Source organism: Pelodiscus sinensis, chromosome 23 (assembly GCF_052426305.1).
Source record: "Pelodiscus sinensis isolate ZL-2025 chromosome 23, ASM5242630v1, whole genome shotgun sequence".
NCBI classification, from domain to species: domain Eukaryota; kingdom Metazoa; phylum Chordata; order Testudines; family Trionychidae; genus Pelodiscus; species Pelodiscus sinensis.
In genome coordinates this window covers 6,804,778-6,828,845 of record NC_143074.1, presented here as the reverse complement: position 1 = coordinate 6,828,845, position 24,068 = coordinate 6,804,778, and the positions used below count along the sequence as shown (strand labels likewise).

At 51.0% G+C, this 24,068-nt stretch overlaps 1 protein-coding gene across 4 annotated transcripts in view; it reads left to right on the top strand.

The window, feature by feature from the left end:
* The window catches only part of ASTN2 (astrotactin 2), a 733,588-nt gene that overhangs the window by 546,698 nt on the left and 162,822 nt on the right, over nt 1–24,068 (top strand). For all 4 annotated transcript variants that reach the window (XM_075905850.2, XM_075905849.2, XM_075905851.2 and 1 more), the window contains 2 exons: nt 5,827–5,960; nt 7,811–7,959. In XM_075905850.2, coding sequence (XP_075761965.1) covers nt 5,827–5,960; nt 7,811–7,959 — 283 coding nt within the window. The remainder of the gene's footprint in view (nt 1–5,826; nt 5,961–7,810; nt 7,960–24,068) is intronic.

Sequence of the window (24,068 nt, the reverse complement as noted above, 5' to 3'; positions counted from 1 at the left end):
GGAGACTACTGGGCACCCCACTTCACAGCAGGGATGCCCAAGGACAGTGCAGAGCCCTGCATTGTTGGCACAATGTCCCCTGAGGGCAGCAGGGAACCTTGGCGATTATAGTAGCGCCCCTAAGGTAGACATGGAGCCCCAAGGGACTAGGTGCTGGCCCCCGAGGGAATCTGGAGCCCTTGGACTTTATAGTCATGTCTGGGAAGGGTAATTTCTGGAGGCTGCTGGATCCCTGCTTCAGGAGCCGCTTCGACCTTTGCCACAACCATCCTCTTTTTCTCCAAAGCACTTGACCTCTTCCCTGCCTCTGGTGCCCCTCCCCTCTGTGCACAGGCTCCCCAGCCCACACACTTACTAGAAATCCTGATTAAAAACAAGCAAAGCCCAGCCCCGAGGAACCCTGCCCATGGGCTGCCAGCTGAGCCCGTCGCCTGGCCTCTCCGGGCTCGATTTGACGTCAGCCGGCTGCTCCTCCAGAAACAAATGTCAGCACAATTGAATAGAGGCGGCTGTCAGGGCGGGGGGCCCACTGGTTCTCTGTGTAACTCTGTTACTGGGCGTAGGTGCGTTGGCCTAATGGGTGGAATTGAAGGACGCATGGACGGGCTAACCTCGTTTGTGCAAAGGCTGACACAAGGCAGATCAGGGCTCTGCACCTGCAGGATCTAATTAAAGTGTACGAGGGGGTGGGGGGGGCAGCATACGCTTACCGTAAACAATAAAAGCAATTAGCTACCAGCTGTGGCTAAAGGGCATGGGCATGGCGGCTGAGATTTGTTCTCTGGGTGGCCAGGGTATCCAGCAAGGAGTGCTCCTGGGGGGCAAGGAGAGCTGCGAAAGCACTGGCCGAAATACCACTTACCATGCACCATCCATGGGGCTGGCCATGGCAGATGTGTGAGAGTGCCCAGCATTCTCTCTGCAGGGCAGAGCCCAGGGGGGCAACGTTTAGTGTAGGGCAGGGGGCTTTAGGATGGTGCTGCGAAAGCAGCCCGGGCGCATGTCTGGGCAGGTTCCCAGAGGCAGAGCCAGGCTCCTAGATGTGCAGAGTAACAGTCGGAGAACAGTGCAGAGGTATAGGGCGGTTCAGAGGGAATGGTAAGAGGGCGGCAGCAGGAGGGTGGCGTGTGGTGCGGGGCTGATAGATGCAATGTGGGAGAGTGAGGATGGTTGGGGCAGTGAGTGGTATGGAGTGGCAGAGGGTGGTGTGGGATGTGCAGGTGGTAGGGGACTGGGTGAAGAAGTGGAAGAAGGGCAGCGTGTGGTACAGGAGTGGCAGAAGGATAGTGGTTTGCAAAAGTGGTTGGAGTCTTTGTGGGTTATGGGAGTGGTGGGAGGACAGTGTGGGTTATGGGAGTGGGGGGCAGTGTGGGTTTCAGGAGCGGAGGAGCAGAGTGGGTTGCGGTAGTGGTAGCAGTTCAGTGTCAGGTTGCGGTAGTGTTAATGATGCAGTGTGGGGTTGAGGGAGTGGTAGCAGCACAGTGTGGGGTTGCAGTAGCGATAAGGGCCCAGTGTGTGGTTATGGTAGCGGTAGCGGCACAATATGGGGTTGTGCGAATGGTAGTGATGCACTGTGTGATTGCAGGAGCGACAGCAGTGCAGTGTGGGGTTGCGGGCACGGTAGCAGTGCAATGTGAGGTTACGGGTGTGGTGGGGGCAGTGTACAGTTGCAGCCATGGTAGCAGCGCAGTGTGGGTTGCAGGAGCGGTAGCAATGCATTGTGAGGTTGCAAGAGCGGCAGCGGCGCAGTGTGAGTTGCAGGAGCAGTAGCAATATAGTGTGGGTTGCAGTAGTGATGCAGTTTGGGTTGCAGTAGTGGTAGCAGCACAGTGTGGGTTGCAGGAGGAGCAGTGGTGCAGCGTGGGTTGCAGGAGCGGTAGCAGCACAGTGTGGGTTGCAAGAGCAGCAGCAGTGCAGTGTGGGTTGCAGGAGTGGTAGCAATGTGGTGTGGGTTGTGGTTGTGATGCAGTGTGGGGTTGCGGGAGTGGGAGCGATGCAGTGTGGGCTCCGATAGCAATTCAGTGTGGGGTTGCAAGAGTGGTAATGGCACAGTGTGGGGTTGTGGGAGCAGTAATGATGCAGTGTGGGGTTGCGAAAGCGGCAGCGTTGCAGTATGGGTTGTGGTAGTGGTAGTGATGCAGTGTGGGGTTGCAGGAGCAGAAGCGGCACAGTTTGTGTTGCAGGAGCGGCAGCAGCACAGTGTGGGTTGCAGGAGCGGGAGCGATGCATTGTGGGTTGCAGTAGTAATGCAGTGTGGAGTTGCAGGAGTGGTAATGGCACAGTGGTGCAGTGGTGCAGTGTGGGTTGTGGTAGTAATTCAGTGTGGGGTTCCAAGAGTGGTTATGGTGCAGTGTGGGATTGCGTAAATGGTAACGATGCAGTGTGGGGTTGCGGCAGCGGCGCAGAGCGGGTTGCGGTAGCGGTAGCGATGCAGTGTGGGTTTCAGGAGCGGCTGCGGCACAGTGTGTGTTGCAGGAGTGGAAGCGATGCAGTGTGGGTTGCGGGAGAGGGACCGGTGCAGTGTGGGTTGCAGGAATGGGAGTGATGCAGTGTGGGTTGCGGTAGCAATGCAGCGTGGGGTTGCAGGAGTGGTAATGGCACAGTGTGCGTTGCGGGAGTGGGCGTGGCTCAGCGTGGGTTGCGGGAGTGGTAATGTCGCAATGTGGGTTGCAGGAGTGGGAGTGCCACAGTGTGGGTTGCGGGAGTGGGAGCGGGAGCGATGCAGTGTGGGTTGCAGGAGTGGTGGTAATGCAGTGTGGGTTGCAGGAGTAGCAGCGGCACAATGGAGCCCTACACTGACAACGTGAGTGGAGTTACTCTACTCAGCAGCTCTCGCTTTGGGCCAGGTACTAGCCGTGGTGCCTTTCCTGGGCAGCAGGACACAGCGGCATGGGCAGCTCCCGCCCCTTGGGTGCTGGTGGATGCTGAGTTCAAAGAACTCTGGAAACTATTCCTTATGGGTGCTGGCTCAGGTGTTTTTTCTTCAGCTCCCCCTGGTGCTGGCTCCCTGACCATCGCTGCACATGGCCCCACTGACCCTGTCTTTCCTTGGCCGGAGATATGAGGGGAGCCGGAGAGTGAGTCTGCCACGGGACACATGACATGGAGCAGCAGGTGGAGTTCAAAGGCCAAGGATGATCTAACGCCTTTCCTCCCGCGGCTGCAGAGAGCTCCCAGCTCCCTGCCCTCTGTACCCCCTCGCCCGCTGGAAATCCAACTGTCTCCCTCTTGGGCTCCCGCAGGCTTTTCTCAAATCCACTGATCCGTCTTTTCTCTTTTGAAACCATCAAGAAATCCCATCGGAGCTGTGGCCCTATTTAGAAAGAACCATCCCGGGCCGTCATCTGTGGCATCGTTACCTAGGTCAGCCGTGCAGCCCTCCCAGCCTCCCATTACGTAGTGGGTCTGGTGTGGTTTGCCTGTACCCTTTCCTTTCCATGAATTCCTCATCACACTAGTTATAGCCGGCTTTTTGGGTCATGGGGTGAGGGGTTTATTATATGGCTGCAGCATGAGATAATTAATTCTCATGCATCTGATCGGTCTATTCTAGACATTCTCTAATTGCCTGAAATATCCTTTTCGCTTCTCAGCTTTACTTAGGAGCTAAAGGATAATGGTGTATTCCCCCCCTTGAATGGGAACATTTAGCAAATGTCTGGAAGCAGAAGTGCAACAGACAGGGGGGACTCGAGGCGCCTTGTTACAAGGATGCGTGTGTGTTTGGGGAAACTGACACAATCCCAAACAATAGAGTGTGACGTATGGCTCTATTTATACCCTTTCTTTTTATAAATGGCTGGAGGAAGGCGTTTTTACTACAGTGTTGTGTTAAATGCCAAATCCGCTGAAGCCAGCTCTGTCCTCCCCTAGGAGTGATTTCGGGCTTTAAGGTGTAACCCAATGGAGAGTTAGTCATATTTTGTGGGCCAGGCACATATCTGCCATCTGGCGCTCTGGGAGGTTTGAAGGGGGTGAAGTAGCTCTGCTTTCAGCAATGGGGTTTTGTCAGCGGAGGGCTGGCTGGGGTGGGGGCAGCCCGTGAAGCTGTTTGATGGGAAGGAGACACTCCTCAGTGGGTTGGGGTCCAAACTGGAGGGCTTCTGATACATTGGGAAAGGAGTTGCAAAAGCCAATAGAAATAGTGAAGTCAGGGTTCCATTATGGTCATAGCTCTTAGAGACCCCAGCTGAGGTTGGAACGCCAGAGTGCTAGGTGCTGTACGTTCATACAGCGGGAGACAGCCCCTGCCTGAAGAGCTCATGGTCTGAGTAGTCCAGCCTGACAAATGAGAGGAGGTGAAGCAACTTAATCAAGGTTACACAGCAGCTGGGTGGGGCTCCTGGCTCTTGGACCCAGGTTTCCAGAGATCCAGCCACCACTAGGAACCAATAGGCCAGGGTGCTGGTTTTGTCTTAAGCATTCCCCTTGGGCTTTGTCTACACTGCATGTTTTTGAGGCAGAAAATATGCTAATTAGGGACTCATTAGCATGAATCACAATGTCATTAGCATATTTTCTGCACTGTAACCGCTTCTGTTTTGCACAAAAAAAACCTTTTGTGCAAGATCCTTATGCTTCTCCCGGAGAGGCATAAGGATCTTGCACAAAAAGGGGTTTTTGCGCAAAACGGAAGTGGCTACACTGCTTCTTTTTGTGCAAAAACCCCTTGTGCAAAAAGAATTGGCAGAAAATATGCTAATGACATCATGACTCATGCTAATGAGTCCCTCATTAGCATATTTTCTGCCACAGAAACTTCCAGTGTAGACACAGCCTTGGAGTATTAGCAACTTGGTTTCAATAGCACAGGGCTAGTGTGTGAGAACTAGGATGCGAAACTGACCTGTTTTCTGTCTGTCCCAGCCTCAGTGAAGAGCAAAAAGTAAACAAGCCCCAAGAATAGATTCAAAGGAAATTTGATTACAAATGATTTCATCTTTACTACTCCAGGGCCCGATCCTGTTCTCTGATCCATGAGCCTGGGCTTCTGCTTTGTTGCTTCTGGGGCTCATATTGCAGGATCAGTCAGTCCTCTGAGACGGTAGGAGCTGCGGGGAGCAGTCTCTGCCATGCTAATGACAGTGCCTGGGTATTAATAGCTGTCATCAGATGCACTCCCTGAAGTGCTTTTTACAAGCTCTTCTGGTTGTACCAGCTTGGATACCTGGCCCCGCAGTCCTTATGTCGGCGAGTAATCCTCACTCAAGCAAGCAGCGCCTCGCACTCCAGTTGGATGGCTCATGGGCCAGGGACGTGTGAGTGAGTCTGCATGCATGGTGGTCCTTGGGTGCTCTTTCTTCAGGAGCCTCTCCTTTGAAGTGCAGTCAGCTCTGGAGGGAAATTTCAAGTTCGGAGTAAAGAACAGTCGTACATCCTGCTGAAACTTCAGGGGAGACAAAGGGAGCCCAGACTTACTGAGATTAGGCATAACCTTGTCCTCCAGCAGAAGAGTGCCAGGGGCCATATGACCCCTTTTATGTCTCAAAAGACTCCCTTTGTGGTCAGCATTGTACAGCTACGTAGTGAGAGACAGAGCCTGTTGGAAGAAGAGTACAGTCTAGGCAGTTGAGATAAGACCATTGTGCAGATGGGGGAGCTGAAGCCCACAGATTAAATGACTTTCCCAAGGACACATGGGAACTCTGTAGCAGAGCTAGGAATTAAACCTAGGTCTCTTGAGTCCTGCCACTTCCACAGGCCCTTCCTTCCCAGATATAATGATACTGACACTAATAATGGGGGCAGGGCCAGGACTGGGTGCTGGCTGGCTTCTCTGAGTGCTAAGTGTTCACACATTTGCTTCTTTTTACTAAAACTATCCAGGCCTTCAGAGGAGCCCTGATGAGCTCGTACTGGTGCTCAGGGAAAGGAGACGTTATCGAGGATTGGTGCAGGTGTGACCTCAACGCCTTCGACGAGAACGGACTCCCAAACTGCAGTCCTCTCCCACAGCCCGTGTATGTATCTTTTGCTGAATGGGGTCTGTGGGGTGGTCACATTGAGTCAGTCCCCTTGTGGGGTTATGTGGCCTGAGCCATCCCGTCCATACCGACTGTCCTACGGATGGGAGAGACCTGGAGGATTATGAGGGGCCTGACATGGCAGCAGCAGGAGTCGCCTCCATCCCGTACTCACCACGCAGATGGGAGGAGCCGGAGCAGCCCAGCAGCCGGCTCCACCGTGCTGGCTTCTCCACAGCAGCAGAGCAGTCATGGAGCGGGGGCGGAGCTTGGGGAGGAGTGGAGCAGGGCAGGGGCGGGGCCTGCAGAGGTAGGGAGGATGACCCATGCTCCACGCCCCCCTCAAGATGACCCTTTACTCAAAGGCATTTCCTGGCTCCTGTATTCAAATCTAGGTCCTCAGTCCAGTGCATCTTGCCTTCCAGAAACCCTGATGCTGGCTGTGGCCCTGGCAGGTTCCTTTCGTGTTTTTCATCACCTTATTAGCGCGGCCTGTAGAATGGGATTTCAAATGGTGAAAGAAATGGAGTTACAATGCAAGTCACTGTGGCTTGTCGGAGGGAGAACAAGCCAGGAGCAAAGCGATGGGGAATTAGTTGAGGCAGCAGGAAGAGGGACCGGCTCCAGCGCTGCACGAGGACGAGAACATCGCTGGCGTGAGCCAGGATCCTCAGGCGCCATCGATTTCCCATCCTGCGTTCAGCGACCACATTTGTACTCTCAGAGCCCAGTTCATAGCCCTGCTCCGCGTGTTGTCACTGGCTGCCGTCAAAGGAGGCGCCACTCTGATCTGGTGGGATTTCATCAGCCTCTTTTGCACTGTTGTCAGTGATGATGCTGATGTTATATTTAGTCCTGCCGTGCAGGCAGGGGACTGGGCTAGATGATCTCTTGAGGTCCCTCCGTTCCTACGTTTCTGTGATACAAGACACATAAGAACAGCCGCTGGGTCAGAGGAAAGGTCCATCCAGCCCAGGAACCTCTCTTCTGACAGCGGCCAAAGCCAGGTGTCCCATAGAGAATGACCAGAACAGGCAATTGCCCAGCGAGCCCTCCCCTGCCGCCCACTCCCAGTCTCTGGCAAAGAGGCTAGGGACACCATTCCTTCCTATGCCAGCTAAAAGCCATTGATGGACCTATCCTTGAACATATCTAGCTCTTTTTGAACCCTTTTATAGTCTTGGCCTTCACAACATCGACTAAGAACCAGCCCCCTTTCTCCCCTTCACACACCTGCTCCCACACACTCGAACTCACACTTTGCACATCTCCATCCCTCTCGCTCTTTTGCTTACACCCAAGTTCAGCCTTGCTCACAAGGCCTCTTGCAAGCACCCACCAGACACACTCTTGGGCATGCACACTCTCCTCTTGCATCCCTTCACTCCCATTACGCTTACACCCAGTCTGCTGGCTTTAGCTGGGTTGCAGGGAGATACACCAAGGGGAAGTTTGACTTCCTCCCTCTCCTCTTCCACTCCGTTCTCCGTAAGGTCACTGATCCAGGCCTCCCCGGCCTCTGATCTGAGATTGCAGGGAAGTAGTTCGGAGGGTGGTAACAGAGGAGGGAGCGCCCCTCAGGTGAAATGAGGGGGTCACCCTCAATCAGCACAGCACAGAGACGCGGATTCAGAAGGAGTCCCAAGGCCAAGGCTGTTCAGGAGACAGGTGGAGGAGGGAACGGTTATGGAGCAGGATCTGACCCCAGCTGGCAGACAGTCAGCTGAAAGTTTCCTTTCTTGTGTGTTCCACCCTCCCCTTGTTTATCATGTTCTTGTGCGTGTGTGCATGCGGGCAGACGTGTGTGGGCTTCTGCCTAAGTTCTGCCTTGTTTGTGTCCTGCCCAGGTTGCGCTTATCCCCCAGCGTCGAGCCCTCCAGCACCGTGGTCTCTCTGGAGTGGCTGGATGTCCAGCCGGCGATCGGGACGAAGGTCTCGGATTACATCCTTCACCACAAGAAGGTTGATGAGTACACGGACACTGACCTCTACACAGGTAGGTGAGGGCAAGGGGCAGCCGCCCTGCGAGTTTCACAGCAATCTAACCGATCCTGCGCCCTGGATCCCTGACTGTAGATGGGTCTGATCTCCGCTCTCGGGGTTTTGTTGGCTTCATAAAGATGGGTATGTAGTGCAGACGCTTCGGGGAGCGTGGTGTCAAACCGCCTTCTTTGGGAACGGCTGATGAAGGTCTCTGAAGGTTCTAGAAATGTAGCTGTGTTAGTCTAGTGTAGCATAGTCCTGTATTTTGTTTCTGAAGGTTCTGTTACTTGGGAAAGTGTTGGGTGACTGCAAACACATTATTTGCACTTCAGAAGTACGCACCGTTATAATAACTGGGCAACTTAGTACACTGAGAGACGTCAGCTTCAGCTGTGCAGTTTCTCTAACAGCACCTGAAACTCACCTGGCTTTGTAATTTAGCTAGAAACACAGAACTGAGGCTTGTGAATGTTTTTGCTGAGACTCAGACTACGATTCAGGGGCCTGTGAGTCAAAGTGGAAGGCTGTGAGACTTGTGGATGGGTCTGAGTGAATAATTTAAAATGATATGTTCTAAAACTTAGCACGGAAGGCGTTGAAAGCTGCTGCTCTAATTCTGCTGGGTGGGAAAACTAGGGAGAGTCCCTTACATTGCAATTAATGGAGGATTCGGAGTTCATTGAACCATGAAAGTCAAAAGTCGTGGTGCACGGGAGAGTTTCTACATTGCAGGCTTTCCTTGGAACGCTGGGTTTACATGTGAGTAGGATTTTTACATTTGTTTTTCCTGGTGATTTCTGCCTCCCCATCTCATGTTCATCAACTGAGTTTCTCCATGAGGCCTGCATAGACTTGCCCACAGCATCTGCGCTGGTGACCATAGGCTGCTAGAGGCCAGCTGGTTCGAGACAGTTTCCTCATTGCTGCTCTTTCTCTGGCATAGGCTCAGTGCCCTCGGAACACGCATGTGACCATGTGACGCTTTGCCCCAGTCGCTGTCAAAAATGGCTCCACCTTTGACACACCTTTGCATCTAAATGGGTTGGACATGAGTATTGGTGCGCCAAGCCACAGGCTAGTGACTGTAGATTGGGACTCTGAACGTGTGATGACTCCGTCAGAAACGCTCCATCACCATCATCTCAGCACCAAATCCTGCTCTCAGCTGGGCTGGGGCCATCCAGATTCATTATTAGTGATTGGTGGCTATTGTGGAGCATGGGGGGTTCACGCTGTAATTTTCTGAGACTCTATGGGCCAGATTCTCTTCTGGTGTAAACTGGTGCAACTGATGAAGCTGCACCAAATTATACCAGCAGGGACTTTTGGTGCCAGCTGTTCTTCCCTTTCAAGTAGGAATAAGGGATCTTGCAGAAAAGGGTTTATTTTCCAAAGATCCCGTCTAGACTGGCGTTTTTCTCCGGCAAAACCCCGAGCCGGAAAAAAGCAGCAGCCATGTTCATGCAAATGCCGCGGGGGATATTTAAATCCCCCGCGGCATTTGCAATTCCGACATGTCTCATTAGCATCCCTTTTCCGGAAAAGGGTGCCAATGTAGACACAGCCTCCATGTTTGGAAATGTACTTTAGGATAGGCCAGAAGGGCACCAATTCTGACCACCCATAGTGAAGGCTCCGCACGTGTGATCAGAGACCTCAGAAAGATGCACTGGTCTTTCCTCTGACAATGAAAACCAAGCCTCTGTAGTACAGATGCTTAGTAATGTGGGGCCATTTAAATACCAGGAATCTGACTGCATTTGGACTTGCAGGTGCACAGCTACTCTGAGCCCCCGGTGCCTCCCATCGAGACTGTCTTTCTCTTGCTTTTTCATACCGCTACCATTCACCGGAGACTCTGAGTGGCCTCTGTGCTTCATAAAAAATGAACCCTCTGGAAAATCTGTGCCTCTGTGCTTGGGCAAGTTGAGGTTTTCCCTACTTCTTTTGCTGTCAGCAGGGCATATGGCTACCCCCGCCGCCCTGCAGACCACAGGGTTCTTTTAACAGCATAGCCCTCCTATCCGAAAACAGCTATGCTCTCGATGCTGCTGGAGTTTATTCCTGAGATCTCTAGGTGCTGGGAGTGGGAAGAGAATCTGTATTTTTAAAAGAAGAATTAGTCACAACCTCCTACTATTGCAATTGCTGGCAGTGCCCTCTGCTAGCACTGCGCCAACCCATCCTCTGGCTGCATGGCAGGCTTTGCCCATGTCTGGCATCTGGCCCTCTGCCTGTCCCCCACAGTCTCCAGCATCTAATCTCGACGAAACCCTTGGCCTCCTATTCCGCTGGCAAGACAAGGCCCTTTCTCTGAGCCAAAAATAATTGTATCCTCTTCTTCAAGTTATGGAGCAGGGTCAGGAGCCAGTCCCACTATTCTTTGTCTCGGTGTGCAGGACAAAGGGGAGTGAAGGCCTCTCCAGGAATACCTGCCCATCCAACTCTCTGGCTGCTCATGTTTTTAAGGGCTTATTACAACTGCTTAGAAGAACGCAGCCCTCAAAATATCTTACGTTATCAGGGCCGTTCCTGAGGTGAACTTGTGCACAAAGCAAACCGTACTTGCAACACCATGCAGTGGAGGAGAGAGCGACGCGATGCTCAGCAGCCAGAAAAGAAGATGGAGCAATCACATCCCAGACTGTTCACTACAGTTTGTGGAAATTACTCACAGCTCCGTGCGCGTGACCACTTGGTAGATGAGTGATGCTTTTTGTTCGAACATGAGGCTCGAAGGGAGAATGCGCGGGCGCGTATGTGCGCCCTGGCTGGGCTGCTGGCAGATTATGTCATCAACGAGGCAGGCTCTACGCTCAAGAAAAAAGAGAGAGAGAAAATGTGTTTTACAGAGTGAGGTACAAACCAAAATGCCTGTGAACATCTGGAACTAATATTAGGTCTGGAAAATGTTTTCTGTTACTCCAAAACTCCTCTGGAGGAAGGAGTCTAAAGTTAAGAACCACCAAAGGGGGAAGAAGAGTGGGGCAGCAAGAACTCCATGCTACTTGCTTTTCATTTCTTTATTCCAGTTCCACTTCAGTCCAAATCCCCGTTTGTTTCACACTGAGGCTATGTCTACACAACAGAAGGTTTTTTTTTTAAATTTCCGTTTTTCTGAAAAAACTTGAATCCACACTGCAATCACGTTCTTTCAAAAGAAAATCGAAAGAACACAGGGGTTTTTCTGACATTGGTAAACCTCATTCTACGAGGAAGAAGCCTTTTTGTAAAAGAGCTCTTTTGGAAAAAGATGTGTGTGGACGGGGAAGAGGGAGTTCTTTCAAAAGAAGAGGAAAGAGGAAAAAGCACAGGTGCCCTGGTGGCCACTCCGTCCATAGTAATCATAGTTGAAATGTGAGATAGCGACCATTCAGTGTGGACGCTCTCTTTCGGAAGAAGTTTTTTCAGAAGATCTTTTCCGGAAAAGCTTCTTCTGAAAGAAGCCTGCAGTCTAGACATAGCTGTAGATGATTATTATTGTCCATTGTTGTTACAGTCGTTCACAGAGGCCCCAACGGAGATGGGCTCTTATTGTGCCAAGTGCTGCACAGACACATCCAAGGCAAGGCAGGCAAAGGATCGGTGAAAAGGAAGGACCCTTGTCCTCATTTTAGAGATGGAGAAGGGAAGTTCTGGGAGATCACAGGTGGAATTTTTCAAGACCAGATCTCATGGAGAGTCAGTGGAACATAGGGACACAGGAATGCAGGACTGGAAGGAACATGTCAGGGCCTCAGATCTATTCCCCTGTTATTGCAGGTGATTCTGCCAGGTAACCCTCTTCCGAAATGTATCAAATGTATCAAGAAAGTGTCTTTGCCTCGCTCTTGCTCCTGATGGGAGGCTGTTGTAAAGCCTCACTTCTTTGCTGTTTAGAGCCCCCTTCTGATCTCCAGCCAAGGCCCGGTGTACTCCCTCAGTTCCTGCACCACGAGGTGCGGCCTCCCTGACTGACTTCGGAGGCTCCCATGTACAATGACATGCCCCAAGTCCCACAGGCAACCTGTGACAGGGCCAGGAGCTGAACCCAGATCTCCAGATCTCACACAGTATAAGACCATCCTTCCTCCTGCTTCCTGTACACTGTGTATATCATGGGCACCTCAGTCTGGATCAAAGCCCTATTTAAAATAGACCCTGGGCAAACACATGCTAACAGCATTTCCTCTCCCCCTCCCTATGTACAATCTACATTGGTCCCGTGTACCAGTTCATTCCCATCTACGTCCTCAGTCTAGGGCAGACATGGGTGCTTAGGCCTTTTGCAGGTCCCTTCACAGGTGAATTTCATCAGGCAGAAGCAACAAAGAGTCCAGTGGCACTTTAAAGACTAGCACATTTTGTGAGCTACAACTCACTTCCTCAGAAACTGAAAAAAAAATGGGAGGGGATACAGAGATGGAAGTGTGACGGGGTACTCCTCATACCCCAACCCCAGTTCAGAGAGAGCAGTGGGGTGGCTAGGTTTTGTGAATGGCCCTAGTGCTATTGTCTGGATCAGGCAGGCTGCCCTGAGGAGTAACCTGAGTCCCTCCGCACAGGAGGTGTGACATGAACAGTGGCAAGATATCCCTGCCACTTACCACAAACAGAGCAAGTCCTTCTAGGGTGAGGAACGATCCGTCTCCCAGCTAATTCAGCGCCGAGACAGACGACCGGGGGCTTCCTTAGGTGTAGACCACAAACAGCCAGGAGACAGTAACAGCCATTAGTCCCGCATCTCTCACGCCTCTCTCCAGGATGGGAGATCTGTGGCCTGTCCAGGTTGGGTTCAGAAGCCTGACCTGCAGGTAACAGTCCTGCAATACATGGAACACCTGACAGTCACTGTGGTCATGAGCCGGATTGTTCAACCCAGCAAGCGAGGTCAAAGACCCCAGAACCCAGGGACAGTCCTCATTCATCCAGAGTATGTTCACACCGAAAGAAAAAAAATCCACCACAGCAGTGCCTCTCAGAGCCCAGGGCTACTGACTTAGGTTCATGGAATGGGCCTAAAAATAGTGCAGGCATTCAGGCTCTCTAGACGGTGAAGGGGAAGATGTTGGAGCCTGGGCCCAACCTTGAACTTCTACCCTGCTCTGTTATGACCTACAGCCTGAGCCTCCTGAACCCAAGTCAGTTGACCTGAACTCTGAGAGTTGCTGTCGTTGCTTTTTTTTCTTCTTTACTGAGGTAGATCTGTCTCCAAACTTGTTTTCTCTGCAGCTTGTTTATAGCCTGGGTGAGTGGTCTTGCCAGATCCCGTGTCCATCTTCCAGGTCAGGTTTGGCCACTGTGGCAGTCTAAGGAATAAGATGCCTGGCTTTGAATGCCCACCTGATAGCCCATCCCAATCTGAAGAACCTCAATAAGGCCCCTCTTGTGCTGCAGCACCCTGCCATGTCCCACACAGTTAGGGCAGTGTCCTACCTGCCCACTGTGATTTGTACGGCAGCAGCATCTAGGAACTCCAGTCCTGGACCAGGACTCTGTGCTAGGTGCTGTACAAAACACAGAACAAAAAGATAGTGACAGAGTTGGAAACCTTTGGATTCTTTTTAAATTGGCGTGGGTGAGTGAGTCCTTCTAAAATCTCCCCTTCCTGACACTGAAACCCCTATTCTACTACAGGACTTTGTTCGTGCTTGATAGTTCATGCACCTCCCCTTGAAACCAGCTCTGTTCCGTGAAACTGCTGTCCCATGTCAGCCCCATGGACAGTGTCAAGGTAACCCTGCAACTTATCCCACACAGAGCAACTCCTAGAGATGAGGGATATTGAATCTCCAGGACAATTCAGTGCTGAGACAGTTGATCTGGGCTCTCCTTTCCCATTTGTGGGTTTCTCTCCCTGTAGCTGGTGTCCTCAGTGACTTGTCTCCTTTGCGGTATGTCTACACTACAGAGTTTTTTTCAGAAAAACTTCAATTATGTCCACACTACAATCGCGTTTTTTCGAAAGAATAAGATGTGTGTGGACGGGGAAGAGGGAGTTATTTTGAAAGAAGAGGAAAGTGGAAAAGCACAGGTGCCCTGGTGGCCATTCTGTCCATAGCAATCACAGCTGAAATGCGAGATAGCATCCATTCAGTGTGGACACTATCTTTCAGAAAAGCAGATCAATTTTTCGATGCGCTTTGGCAGTGTGGACGCTCTCTTTCAGAAGAAGTTTTTTCAGAAGATCTCTTCTGGAAAAGCTTCTCCCAAAAGAAGCCTGCAGTCTAGACATAGCCTTACAAAGGTGCTGCTCAGAGCGGAGGTTTCTGGAGCCCTGTGGCAATATAGCATCAGTGCAATACACAGCTCCATGCCAAGCCAGCTCCTGGAAGAACAAGAGCTCAGCATTGTGATCCCCTCAGAGAAGGAGAAAGGAACAAACTTTGGCTGCGTGCTCCCTGCCTGACACATCGGTCAGAGAGAAGAAAAGCCTCCTTGTTAACCAGCCCCTGTCTAGGAATAAAGGGGATGATTAAATGTAACGTCTCGCATCCCAATTCCTGTTCATCTCATCAGGGGGACGAAGTTTGGATGGATTTTTAGGGCTTCAGATCAAAATAGCCATATTAGTAATGGGTTTAAAAATAAAATAACTAAATGTACTTGTGGTGCTGGCAGAGCAGGAGCCGGCTTGTGCTAAGATCTGCAAGTGTCTCCACTCAACACTGACACAGGCGTGGCTGGGCTCACCTGCATGTTCGTATTGTTAAAGCAGGCATCGGAGTGATGAGACTGTTTAGCATTTAGACTGTGTGGCATGCTTGTGATTTCCTGCATGCATTTATCTCCAGCATAAGCTCTGCACCCTATATTTTAAGGTAACATCGGAGCGTTTGCATTGTAAGCCTCTGTAACTACATTCAGTGCCAAACAGAAGAAACACATCTAGTGTGAAATGTTGGTTTCCAATCCAAGGTGTGGTGTCCCTCCTAACAAGAAAAGCCTGTCAAGCATCAGATGGTCTGGGGTAGACCAAAGACTTTGTTGCTGATTCCCCCTCCCCTCCCTTGAAAATAAGGGTTTGTCTCCACTACACAGTGGATTGATGCTGCAGTGATCAGTCTACCAGTGGTCAATTGATCATGTCTGCTTAGACATGATAAATCAACCTCTGAGTTTTTTCTCGTCGACTTTGGTACTCCACCTGGATGAGAAGAGTAGGTGGAGTTAATGGGAGAGTATCAGTTGCTGACCTTACTACATGGAAGACACCGCAATAAGTGCACTGACTTCAGCTACGCTCTTCACATACCTTAAGTTGTGTATCTTAGATCAATGGGAGGGAGGGGCAGGGCATAGGGTAGAATAGGACTAAGACTTACAAGGGAATTCCTGTCGTCAGCTGAGTTCTATCTAGGGCAGACATGGGTGCTTAGGCCTTTTTTAGGCCTTCTCCACAAGGGGGCATTTCACCAGGAAGAAGGTTCTCCTCATACCCCCAACCACAGTTCAGAGATGCAAGGACAGGGGAGCACTGGGGTGGGTGGCTTAGGTTTCTAAATGGCCTCAGTGCTGGCAGACGGGAAGAAGAACTGTATTTATGCTCGGATGTTAAATATTGGTTAACTGAATAGTCAATTAAACTCTTGAATTCGTATCGGTTACTCAACTATTCTATAGTTCCTGGGGACGGGGCCAGCAGCCAGCGTGCTCCAGCCCAGGTGGGAGCTGGTCTGCAAGGGGAGCCAGTTTAAAAACCAGCTTCCCTCACGGACCGGTTGCCTGTTGCCCCACGCTGCTGCCTCTGATATAGAGGCAGAGGTCCCTGTGGGAACTAAGCCGGACTGCTTGCCCACCTGGTTCCTAATACGCTTTAAATGCAGAGCCGCAGAGGGTATAGGTCCTGGACCCGGCGTGAGCCAGGCGTGAGCCGAGCTGCTGGCCAGCCCATTAAAAATGTACTGGCAAGGAGAGTACACGTGTGTGTGTGCGTGTGCGGGGGGGGCGGGGCGGAGAACACATGTAGTCTGTAGCATTAACCTATAAGCTTTTGCTTATCGGTTAATTAGCTACACTGTTACATCCCTAATTTGTATGCTGCTCAGACACTGGAGGCAAAGATTATGAGGATATTTTCTATTACATTTTAAAATCTAAGACGAACTTTTTTGTATGCGTGTGTGTGTGTGTGTCCTTACCTGCCTTAGCATTGTTGAGAACTCTCATTTCTTTACCTAGCTAAAAGTCTTTAGCTACATAATTATAGCATTTGCTCCAAGCATTATTTGTAGTAGAGGATATAAGGTGCAGTTGATGTCGGTAAGTAACTAGTGCTTTGGGCCTGGGAGTAACCTGATGATTGCCGGGATACTTGGTGCGAGGGACAATCTGTCACAAAAGTGGACACACCTGGGTGGCAAGACAGGGCAGAGTCCCTATCAGTAACTTCATATTAAGGCTGTTATAGTCCCTGAGGAGTTCACAGTTGATACTTGGTTAGTGAAATCTAAATGCAGAGCTCGTAGCCAGTCTGGGGGGTGTGCCCTGGTTTCTCACAGTCTGACCTGAGGCTGACACTCACTCTCCCGAGATACCACAGGGCAGCTGGACAGTGTCTATAACACTCACATAGCAGGCCAGAGAGCTGGCATTGCTGTTCTGTGGGGAGATGGGGAGTCACTGGGATCTTGCTGTGTGTTGGCAGATGTGGATGTCATGTTGCTGAGCATTGGCGGGCATGGTTGATGTTTGTTGCTGTGTGTTAGCAGATTTGGCTGTTGCGTCGCTGTGTGCTGGTGGGCATAGTAGTTGTTGTGTTGCTGTGCACCAAAGGGTAACAGGGTTGTTGTTGTGCTACTTTGTGTTGGAAGGCAAGAGAGTTATTATTGTATTATTGTGTATCGGCCGGCATGGGCATTGTTGTGTTGCTGTGTGTTAGCAGGCATGAGGTTGTTGTGTTGCCCTGCATTTGTGGGCATGGGGTTGTTGTGTTACTGTACTGGTGGGCGTTAGTGTTATGTTGCTCTGCATTTGCAGGTGTGGGAGTTGTGTTCTGCTTTGGGGTCATAGAGGTTGTTTTACTGTGTGCTGGCAACAATGCAACAATGCCTATGCTTATAGGCATTGTTGCATTCGCAGGCATGAAGATTTTGTTGCTGTGCTGGCCGATATGGATCTTGTGTTGTTGTGCATTGGCAGGTCTAGGGATTGTTGCATTACTGTCTGTGGGCGGGTTTGTGTGTTGTATTGCTGTGCTTCGGCAGGTGTGGAGATTATGTTACTGTGCTGATGGATGTGAGTGTTGTTGTGAATTGCCAGGTGTTGTTGTGTTACTGTGTGCTGGCTGGCGTGGGGGTTGTTGGTTGTTGTGTTGCTATGTGCTGGCCAATGTGGGGATTGTTGTGTTGTAGGGTTCTAGCCAGACTGGGGGTTGTTGGGTGCTGGCCAGAGTGTGGGTTGTTATGTTGTGTTGTTGGGTGCTGGCCAGAGTGGAGATTGTTGTGTTGTTGGGTGATGGTCAGTGTGGGGGTTGTTGTTTTGTTGGGTGATGGCCAGTGTGGGGGTGTTGGGTTGGTGGATGCTGGCCAGCGTGGGGGTTATCAGGTTGTGGTATTGCTGTGTGCTGGCTGGCATGGGGGTTGTTGAATTGTGGTGTTGCTGTGTGCTGGCCTGCGTGGGGGTTGTTGGGTTGTGGTGTTGCTGTGTGCTGGCTGGCATGGAGATTGTTGAATTGTGGTGTTGCTGTGTGCTGGCTGGCATGGGGATTGTTGAATTATGGTGTTGCTGTGTGCTGGCCAGCATGGGGGTTGTCAGGTTGTGTTGTTGCTGTGTGCTGGCTGGCATGGGGATTGTTGAAATTGTGGTGTTGCTGTGTGCTGGCCAGCATGGGGGTTGTTGAATTGTGGTGTTGCTGTGTGCTGGCCCGCATGGGGGTTGTTGAATTGTGGTGTTGCTGTGTGCTGGCTGGCATGGGGGTTGTTGAATTGTGGTGTTGCTGTGTGCTGGCCGGCATGGGGGTTGTTGAATTGTGGTGTTGCTGTGTGCTGGCTGGCATGGGGGTTGTTGAATTGTGGTGTTGCTGTGTGCTGGCCGGCATGGGGGTTGTTGAATTGTGGTGTTGCTGTGTGCTCACCGGTATGGGGGTTGTTGAATTGTGGTGTTGCTGTGTGCTGGCTGGCATGGGGATTGTTGAATTATGGTGTTGCTGTGTGCTGGCCAGCATGGGGGTTGTCAGGTTGTGGTGTTGCTGTGTGCTGGCTGGCATGGGGATTGTTGAAATTGTGGTGTTGCTGTGTGCTGGCCAGCATGGGGGTTGTTGAATTGTGGTGTTGCTGTGTGCTGGCCGGCATGGGGGTTGTTGAATTGTGGTGTTGCAGTGTGCTGGCCGGCATGGGGGTTGTTGAATTGTGGTGTTGCTGTGTGCTGGCCGGCATGGGAGTTGTTGAATTGTGGTGTTGCTGTGTGCTCACCAGCATGGGGGCTGTTGAATTGTGGTGTTGCTGTGTGCTGGCCAGTATGGGGGTTGTTGAATTGTGGTGTTGCTGTGTGCTGGCCAGTATGGGGGTTGTTGAATTGTGGTGTTGCTGTGTGCTGGCCAGCATTCTTTCACATCCTGCCTTCCTGTCAGTTTGGTTTTGGCTCCTGCCATCCCCTGAGCGCCCCCAGCCCTGGCCTGCCAGTGACCACAGACATGCTAACTCCAGTGGGTGCATCCTCACAGCAGTGCCCAGTGTTTGCCAGCTGGGACACCCATGTGAACATCCATCAAACCAATAGCGCTCTGCCAAGTATAACGCACATTGCCCCAGCATGAGTTTCCTCACAGCCATGTCCCGCACCCTTGCCAAGAAGTATCCAGCCGGGTGAGCTTCCTCACAGCGGTGTCCTGCCAGTGACAAACAGGAAACCAGCTCTGGGAGATTTCCTTGCTGGGAGTAGCTCCCAGCTCACAAAGAGCAGAGGCCTCCTGTTGACCACAGCCTCGCCCTTTCTGCATTTGCCAGGCTTAGCTTGCTCGCCTTTCAGCAGCTTCCTGCTATGAAGACAGGTATGTCTACACTTCAATGAAACACCTGTGGTTGGTCCATCTCAGCTGACTTGGATCTCTGGAGCTTGAGCTGCAGGGCTGTAAAATTACCCTGAATTCTGGGTACATCTCACTGCACATGGAAAATCCCACAGTCTGCAAGACTGGGCCAGCTGGTAAGGGTAGGGTTGCCAGGTGTCCCGTATTGACCCAGACAGTCTGGTATTTTTGCCTCCTGTCCGATAAAAAATTCAGAAAATACCAGACACCTAAAATGTCCGGTATTTTCTGATATTTTTCCTACCAGGAGGCGAAAATACCGAACACCTGGCAACCCTACACACACTCAGCAACCGGGCCCAGGCTCAGCCCACTTACCTGGTTCTGCAGGGGAGCTGTCTTCTGGCTCAGAGCAAGAAAACAAGATGGCTGCCGGCAAAAAGCCTCAAAGGCATTTCTTAAAGGGGGCATGCTGGTTTTTTAATTTTTTTTTTGCTTCATAACTCTCGGGGTCCTTTTTTTTTTCAACAACTTTGGTTTCCCCCTTTTTTTTTCTCAACAGAATTCTTTCCCTATTGGGTTTTTTTTTTGGGGGGGGGGGGAGTTGGTATTTTTTGGTTAAACCATCTGGCAACCCTAGATAAGGGCCAGCTGGGGTTGTTTTATTGCAGTGTTGACTTACATTCAATGCCCTGCACCACAAGCCCAGCAGAATGCAAGCAGGCAAGTCTTAGGCTAAGTCTACACTGGCACTTTACAGCGCTGTAACTGTTTGGCTCAGGGGTGTGGAAAAACACCCCCCCCCCAAGCACAGCAAGTTGCAGCACTATAAAGCGCTAGTGCGAACCAGGCTACAGCGCTGTGTCTAGACTTCAGAGATTTTTCGAAAAAAGTGACCTTTTTTCGAAAAATCTTTACCTGCATCTAGACTGCTGCCATGTTCTTTCGAAAGTAAACCGAAAGAACACGGCAGTATTTTCGACCGTGGAAAACCTCGTTTTACAAGAAAGAATGCCTTTTTTCGAAAGCAAAATGCAGGACAATGTAGCACTTTAAAGACTAACAAGATGGTTTATTAGATGATGAGCTTTCGTGGGCCAGACCCACTTCCTCAGATCAAATAGTGCTCTTTCGAAAAAAGGTGCTATGTAATGCAAACTGTGCTTTTTCAAAAGAGAGCATCCAGACTGCCTGGGTGCTCTCTTTCAAAAAAGCAGCTTGCTTTTTCGAAAGTACTGGTTGTAGTCTAGATGCTCTTTTTCGAAAGAGGCTTTTTCAAAAGTCGAAAAAGTCTCTTTCGAAAGAGGCTTACAGTCTAGATGTAGCCTCAGTTACATCTCTTGTAGAGGGGGTTAACAGAGAGCTCTCTCCAGCGCCCATGCATGGTCACACTTTCAGTGTAAAACACCGCAGCGCTTTAAACTTTTAAGTGTAGACTAAGCTTACGTCTGCCTCATCATCTCTGGGCAATCTAACACTAGGACAAGCCCCCATTGCTGGAAGCTAGGTGGAGATCCTGTAGGCCTGGAACTTTCTGAATCCAGTCCAGCTGCAGACTGTGTGGTTGGTTTAAATGTGACTTATCCTCAGTCCAGCTAATAAAGGTGGGTACTGTGTTCTGTGAGCTAATCAATGCATTAGAAATCACACAGGTTCCAGTAAGTCAGATTAAGCTTGTCCTTGAGGCACTGAGTAAACAGACTGCTTACACTGTCTTATTTCTCTCCTGCTGTTTTCCCCTCTTTAAATTATAGATTACCTCATCTCCAGAAGCGGGTGGGGTAGGAGGGATTGTCAATGTCACTATAAGGAACAGGAGGAACAACAGGGGCAGATTGACTTGTGGGCAGCGTGCCAAAGCCAAATGGCATTAATCTCCTGCCATGCTCATGTGGATCCAGAGGATGCTGTGTCAAGCTAAGGCAGAATGAATGGGGCCTCTCCAGAAGAGAGCTCCCCCCTGTTCCCCTGTAAAGCTCATTAGCCCTCCTGCAGTAGTCACAGGTGGAGGAGTCTCTGGACATCAGCAAAGGAGTGAGGGGTGGGGTCTGATGCACATGCACTTGTGCTTCGATAGCTCCGTAAGAGGTAGGGATGGGAATGGGTAACCCCATGTGGGGTGGGAGTGGGAGCCCCGCAGGTTGGGGGCTTCCCCAGCTGGGCTGGAATGGTCCCCTGCCCAGGATCCCGGTTAATCGGTTAAACCTAATTCTGATTAAACAGGATTTTACATCTCTAGGAAGAGGAGAGGTTAAAAAGGCAGGAACTGTTCAGTTGAGAAAAGAAACAGAGAAGGGGGCATATGAAAGAGTTCGATAAAACCATGAACTATGGAGAGAGTGACTAGAGAAAGGAGTGTTAAAAACATGAGTAGTGCTGTAGGACCTTAGAAACTAACAAGTATAGTGATAGTATCATGAGCTTTCGTGGGCACGACCCACTTCCTCAGATGAGTAGAGAACTGTTATTTATCCCTTCCCATAACACAAGCGTTAGGGGCCACCCTGGGGAAATTAATAGGCAGCAAATTAAAAACAAGCATAAGAAAATGCTTCATACGACACAGTCAATCTGTAGAAAGCCAAAAATAAAACAGGCTTCAAGAAAGGATTGAATACATTCATGGAGGACAGGTTCATCGATGGCTATTTGCCAGAATGGCCATGCTCTGGTTGTCCCTAAACCTGCAACTGCTTTGATTTGCCCTCCGAAGGCATGTCTACACTAGGGATGTAAAGTGTAGGTGATTAACCAATTAATCGATAAGCTAAAGCTTACAGGTTAATGTTGCAAACTACACCCATTCCCACCCTTCCCGTCAGTTAATTTTTAGCAGGTTGGCCAGCAGCTGGGCTCAGATTTGGCTTGCGCTGGAACCGAGACCGACTCCCACTGCGGCTCTGCATTTAAAGTGTTTTAGGAGCCAGGCGGGCAGGTAGCCCGGCTCAGTTCTGGCTTGCACCGAGTCTGGGAGCTCAGCCCTGCCTTGGACAGGGGCTGCTGCCACCCCATACTGCTGCCTCTCTATTAGAGGCAGCAGTGTGGGGCAACAGGCAGCCGGACCACCCACCTGACACCTCATGCTTCTGCCTCTGATTCAGAGGGCAGCAGCGCGGAGTGGCAGGGGACTTTTCGGGAGTGAGGCCAGAGTGCACTGGCTGCTGGCCCCGCCCCCCAGGACTATAGAATAGTCAAGTAACCAGTAAGAATTCATGAAGTTAATTGACTATTCAATTAACCGATATTTAATATCCCTAATCTACACGAGGAAATTATTTTGAAATAACTGATTTCAAAATAATAGCTCTTGAAATGCTATTTTGAAATAGCATGTCCTCAATACGGGATAGCCTCAAAATTAATCTGAGGCACTACCTAGACTTAGAGCCACAGGATGCCCTGGGGAATAATTACTTTGAATGACTCTGGGGAGTAGTTATTTCAAAACAGCAGCAGTGCGGGGTCCGCACGACCGCGATTTCAAAATAAATATTTTGAAATAAGCGTTATTCCTCATAGAAAGCAGGAGTTATTATTTTGAAATAACAGGCTTGGTGGTGTGCATGCTCCGCTTGTTATTTCAAAATAACTCCCTAGAGCAGACCAGCAGCTAATGTCCAAGCAGTTAAAGCAGTCTTTTGTCCTCTGATGTTCAAAAATGATTTGTCTGCTTTGTATGGGCCCCACCTTTTGTTGGGCAGGAGATAGCACCCGCTGTGGTAATCTAGTACTTCACACTTGGGACTGCTGCTCTCCTGAGGGTGAGGTTTGCATTTCAGAGCAGTCTCTTTTGCAGTTACAGAGCAAACACAGTTATATTGCCTTGTGGCACAGGACAGAGGTATTGTATGTGAGATCAGTGCCAGGCAGCAACTCACAGGCATTTCATGAATTCTAAACACCAAGCGCGTTTTCATAAAGCTAATATCCAGTTTAACAATTCCAGTACACGGATGAGCCAGGTACCTTTCCAGCTGTGCATCTGTCAGCATTCAGTTGTGCCATAGGGACATTGGCATGAGCTGGTACCTGGGCTGCCAGTGTCCCACAGGCCCTCAGAAATATTCACTAGCCCGACTCTACCCCTGGCTGAGGCCCTTAACTAGCCCTGTAACTAGCAAAGCCCAAGCAGCGATAATGTGGGAAGCATCTAGGGTCCTTCAATCTCCCGCATTCAAGAGACTTCTAACATACTTTGAAACAAAGCAGCTAGATCAGTGTTTCTTAACCTGTATATCGCGGTACAATGGTGTGCCACGAGGCAGTTGGAGGTAGGATTGCCTGGTGTCCGGTTTTCTACCGGACAGTCCGGTATTAACACCATCTGTCCGGTAGAGAAATTCAGAAAATACCGGACACGTGCAATGTGCAATGTCCGGTATTTTCTGAATTTCCGGCTGGGCGCCGGATGGAAGCCTGGTGGGGGCAGGGGAGCGACTGGGGAGGTGGGGCCACGACTGGCGCTGGGCGCCCTGTAGTCGTGTGCAAAAGCCAGGTGGAGCAGGGCTGGGCGGGGGCCAGGACTCCCAGCCACTCCCCCCACCCGGCTTTTGCATGCGACCACAGGGCTCCCAGTCCCAATCGCGGCCCCACCTCCTACCTGGGAGCCTCTGGTTAGGTGCAGAAGCTGGGCGGAAGGAGTGACTCCCTGCCCCGCCCCCACCCCCGCCCCCGCCCCCACCCCCACCCGGCTTCTGCTCGCAACTAAAGGAAGTGCCTGCCGGGGGCGCAGCCTGAAGGACTCCAGCTGCGGCCAGTGGCTGCCCCCCCCGCCCTAGCCAGGTCTGCTTCATTCCCCCCTTCCTCCGGGCCCCCCCTCCCTTCCAGCCTCATGGCCTCCCCCCAGCTCTGCTTCCCGTCCCGCCACTTCCTCCCGGCCAGCCCCGCGGCCCCCGGACACCCCCCCACCCCCGTCAGCTCTGCTTCCTGCCCTACCCCCCCGCCCGTCCAACCCCACCCACCCTCCCGCCCCCGGCCCACGACCAAGCGTGTCTGGTTTTTTGGCGGGGTCTGCCTGCCAACCCTAGTCGGAGGTGTGCCGTGGAGAACAACAGAGTTCAAAATGGCCGACTCTTTTTTTGTTTGCTCAATAACTTTCCCCCACGACCCTTTTTTTTTTTTTTCTCAACAAAAAATCCTTGGTGTTCCTCATAAAAAAAAAGTCATTATTTGGT